The 5000-nt window shown below is 36.1% G+C and overlaps 1 protein-coding gene across 4 annotated transcripts in view; it reads left to right on the forward strand.

Moving 5' to 3' along the window:
• Positions 1-5000, forward strand: part of LOC144981049 (uncharacterized) — a 59270-nt gene that overhangs the window by 11503 nt on the left and 42767 nt on the right. The window contains exon 1 of one of the 4 annotated variants that reach the window (XM_078929138.1): positions 2575-2738. The exons of the other annotated variants lie outside the window; for them this stretch is intronic. Within the exon in view, the coding sequence (XP_078785264.1) occupies positions 2667-2738 (72 nt within the window). The 5' untranslated portion in view covers positions 2575-2666. Of the gene's footprint in view, positions 1-2574; positions 2739-5000 lie in introns of those variants that run through there. 4 annotated transcript variants of the gene reach the window in all.

Genomic DNA, 5000 nt, shown 5'->3' on the forward strand with positions numbered 1-5000 from the left:
TATTTATTTTTCGACATTTTTTTTTGGGTAGATTTCCATTATAACAATGAGCCCATTACAATTTGGGTTATCAGACCTGCAAATTTGCAAGCAACTTCAGAGTCATTGGGCACATGATGCCAGAGTTTATCCCGGTTTCCATAGCGTGAAACGGACAACAGCAATTGCTTGCTATCCGCGAAATGCCTTTCCTCCTGATCTAACAGAAAGGGAGTGTGGGGGGGGGGGGGGGGGGGGGGGAGATATCAGAAAAATCTCTCGTTGCAGCTGGGATCTATCTCAGTCCTTTTGCGTTTGAAGCGAGAGTTGCGCTATAGCTAGTATGCGCTTGGCTGAGAAGCTCATAACATTGCCATCCGGAAGTAAAACGGACCAACACACAAAACTGTGTGTATCCATGAACGTTTATACAGTTTAGTGAGCATTACTCAAACGCGGATGGCAAAAAACAATAACAAACACCTGAGTGACGTCAACTAAGAACTATCTATACCAATTAACTCACTCAATCCTAGAGTTTTTTGCTACTTTTCAAAATCGGCGTCGATGGAGGCTCGAACCCGAGACCTTACTGACTGGTACGACAACTCCGCCTGGCCGGGGAGAGCGTGACTCTACCGTATGAGCTATCCACGATCCCAAAAAAGATCGCTTCTAACCCTAGTCTTATAAGAACCTTCTCTCCCTGACTTCTTGAGGTCACGGGTTCAATTTATTCTCTGTTGTCTTCTGGCACTTTCCTACTTACTTCATTTCTTGTTATCATCAACAAAAGTGCTGCTCCACTCACTTTTCTGAAGGTGCGACATCACGACTTTTCTGCCTGCCGTATTCCAGTTTTTATATTATAGCTGATCCAGCATTTTAATACATATTTAAAATACCTAACTAAAAGCACCTTTTCCTCCACTACCAAGTCGCTTAACAATGCCACCTATAATATCTCTCGGCAGCACACCAGTTTTGATAACATCGTTGCTACATCAAAGGGTCTGACTGTTGTTGATCACCCAATCCAACATTTTCCTTATCTGGAATTATCGTTGATTTGAAATTGAAATTGACTCTTCTGGATTCTCTCCTCTTGACAACAATATTCGTACTCATCCTTAAGGGAAGGTTTGGGTCTAATTATTAGGAAAATACTTTAAAAAATTGATTTTGAGATTTTGGTGGTAAACGATATTTTATTATCTTAGAAATAATATTATTGAAGTAGAACTTCTTAAAATAGACTATAATGGCACAAAACAAAAAAAAAAAAAAAAAAAAAAAAAAAAAAAAAAAAAAAAAAAAAAAAAACAGCCGAAAAGGATACAGGTGGTAAGAAAAGTGTGAAAAACGGAAAGCTATTTTGCTTTTTTCTCAATATGACAATTTTCTAAGGGTGTGGTATATTGTGTCAAACGTTTCTCAGAATTTATTCAATGAAATTGTCTTAAAATATCCAGTTATCACAGAGATAATGTATACTGTCACCATAGAGATAAGTTTTTGATAATGTTTGTGCATTTTGAATTATAATCCATATTATAATTTAACATCAATTTTGTCATAACATTTTGATTCTCATCTTTGTAATGTTCTAATAAAATTTCCATAAGCTAAAGCTGTAAAATCTCTCTATGACGACACACTATGGTACAATGTTGATAAGAGGTAAGAATATGGAAATCATTCCTTCATTAGTTTTTGTGGAACATTTGCCACAAGATTGTTATATTTTTTTAATGACAGACCCCCTTATTAGGTCGCAAAACGGGTATCAACACAGATAATTAAAATTTTTCACCAAAAATGTTGTTATTTAACCTATAATGACGATATAGAATGATTAAAACCGCCCAATATATATATAGGTAATTAAGACTTTTAAAGAAAAGACCCAAACCGCCCCTTATTCGTCGATCTTACTGTTGTGTATCCCGATTTTAATGTCATGAAATATGCAACTGTTAACAGTTATTTAGAAATTACGCCGGTCTTTTATAAAGAAATACGTTCCTTCTAACACGAAGTCAACCCAACTACATAATCACAACCGAAATGTCTCGTGGAGTTGAGGGAAGGGGGGGGGGGGTGTACATAATTTCTCAAAATATTGCTGACTGCAACTAGGATAGTTTTGGTCTCCGTCCGACTAGATATAGACGACCTAGGTAACCCAGCCGTCAGCCATAGTGAATCACCACAAAGTGAACAATAGGACTGGGTTTCTTGCTCAAGGGAACTATAAACGAAATGCCGAAGCCGAGCAGGAACACAAGTCACAAGTCTCCCGACTGGAAGTGCAATGCCTTTACCACTCAGCCACCTCTCCAAAATCCTACTGTTGTTGATTTCCCGTCATAGGCATGCTATAACAAGAAAGTGTTACGAGCTTCGTTGTACAATACTTCCAAAACTTACGAAGGTTTCCTCTTTTTATATACCATTCATTAACATTTTAATTTCATTCACGTGATTATCTAGACGGAACAGTCAATTAGTGTCTGATAAACCCATACGTTTGTATTTATTTTACTTTAGCAATTCGCCATTTCCATGATATTATTGAGTTTTCACCATTACAATATCATGATAATGTCATGTTATAGATGAATCAATTTGTGATCAAAGTTATTCGTTTTGGAATTTTATAGAAATTATATATTTTGGATAATCTAATGGAAATGTCTTTACCATCGAAATGTCGTAAGCGTACTGTTCAATTTGAGTTCCATGAGTCCGCAACAAATGTAAGTTTTACGTTCTCATTAGAATACTTCTTTTAAAGCATAAATTTCATGAATAATAGGATAGAATGATACCATTTTCTATATTTAATCGACGAAAATCGTATTGTATATCGCTTGTTTTTATATCATTATTAAGCTACGTTTAGTTAATGGCCTGGAATTGTCATAGTCATAGGTACAAGTCTTACAAGTCCGTCTCTCTCTCTCTCTCTCTCTCTCTCTCTCTCTCTCTCTCTCCCTCCCTCCTCCTCCTCCTCCTCCTCCCCCTTGAAAAAAAGCAAAACTCATAATGTGAAGAGTACAGGGAAAACCCCACAGAAGTCCATTTTTCGAAACCTCTACGACTGCCCCCTTGAGTGATGTCAGGAGTTGCAATCTTCCCTCCATAGAACAGCGGAAATACTATAACCATTAAAGAGTTATGGTTGTAGTTTTTTGGAGCTGTTCTATTTATAGAGGGAAAGCTCCGACTCCTGATATTATTAAATTGGGAACAATCACAACAATTCCAAACGGTAGACGTCTGTGGTTTGTCCGATGTACTCTTTAGATGTATTTTGGGGTATATAATATGTAAAGAACCTAACGGAAAGACATATATTATTATACCCGTGGCCAAAGTCTTTTTGATTCCCTTCCGGTCAGTGACCCCTTTCGCTTTCATTTTAGTCTTCTTGTTAGTTGAGACTTGTAAACGCTGAAATTATGTAACTTTTTAGAGAAATGCAAGGAATTTAAATTTATTTAAAAATACTATGAACAGTTATATTTATACACAATTCTTGTGTGTTGGGGAAGCGTTTGGGTTTGACGCTTTCGGAGGCCTGATACTCCTAAAAATGGTGAGTGGAATACAGCTTCAACAGTCCTGACGTCACTTCCCTCGTAATGATTCATAGTAACTTAGTAACTGGCTCTAAACTATCGGAACAATGGCGGACACCCTTATGAAATATTTCTCCGACGAGCATAAAAGTGTATCCAGAGGAGAAACACATTATAAATATGATCATGTTTTGACTTTTATACATTCTGATCACATGACATATGAAAAGTTCTAACCAGCATGAAGAATAAAAAGTACCGATTTTCCTTGTTTAGAACCACGCTGCTCGCCGTTGCTGGATGACATGACATCAGACTAGTGAATCCAATTTCGCTTATGACGCTGGCTACCCCTGGGTAGATGATAGAAGGGAAGCTGCTGCCTTCTAGTCTAATAAATTCACTGTCACCCAATTTTGTCCAGCAGTCTATGTTGAGGCCATGTTTAAGTTCAATGGTGGTAATTTTATTTTACATATAAATGTAGAAAGACTGAACAAACACTGCTTCTCTTTTGGAGGGAACACAGCAAACTGAAGTGATCACTGGTAGCCTCCTTTTATTATTCTTACAAACGAGGAGAGCTCCCAGAGCATAAGGGAATTAACTCATTAATTTGATGATAAGGTCAATAAGTATAAGTCAACAGTCAACAGTCTAAATCCACATAGACCCAATTTCGCCCACTAATCTTAATCCTTGATAATATTATGTAACATAGTTGTTTGACTGTCTGTGAATGTATTTGTTCGGCTGTGTCTCTCCTTACCGATCAATTTCAGTATTTTCCCAGGCTTTCCCAGCAGAATAATTGAATTTTAAAACTCAAACAAGCTCTCTACTAAACAACTTTATGTTCTTATTAATTAAACATAGATCATTCTTCAAAGTTTCTGATGTACAAAATAAATCTGACTAAGAAAACGGTATATTGTGTCGGAACAAATGTGTCGATTTTGCTGCAGGTGGTAAGGAGAGGGTTAAGTTACAGAAAGAACTCCGTCCGAGCTGGAATTACCATATCATTGATAATAAACACGTTGAAACATTATTATACTAGAGTCTGAGCCGAGTCGTTACATATGATGACCCAATTTTGCTCCAAATCCACCACCGTCTTAACTCTTACCTTTCCAGCCATTTTCAGAATTTTCCGCCATAAAAAAATTTCACACCCACCCAGCACAAAAATAGTTTGTTTTTTTTTTCTTACTCATACAGAAGAGCAACAACTACATTCTATGCATAATATTGATAAGCAAAATGAACTCTACAACACAATATTAAAAAAAAAAAAAATAAAAAAATAAAAAAATAAATAATAATAATAATAATAATAATAATAATAGATCTTTATTGTCCATAAATATGGCAATTTGTCATTTAGTTACAGTACTTAAATAGCTATATATAATAAAACAATTTTCTTTCAATTGT

The sequence above is a fragment of the Berghia stephanieae genome, chromosome 10 (assembly GCF_034508935.2).
Source record: "Berghia stephanieae isolate SIO BIC M18660-M18661 chromosome 10, UCSD_Bste_1.3, whole genome shotgun sequence".
NCBI classification, from domain to species: domain Eukaryota; kingdom Metazoa; phylum Mollusca; class Gastropoda; order Nudibranchia; family Aeolidiidae; genus Berghia; species Berghia stephanieae.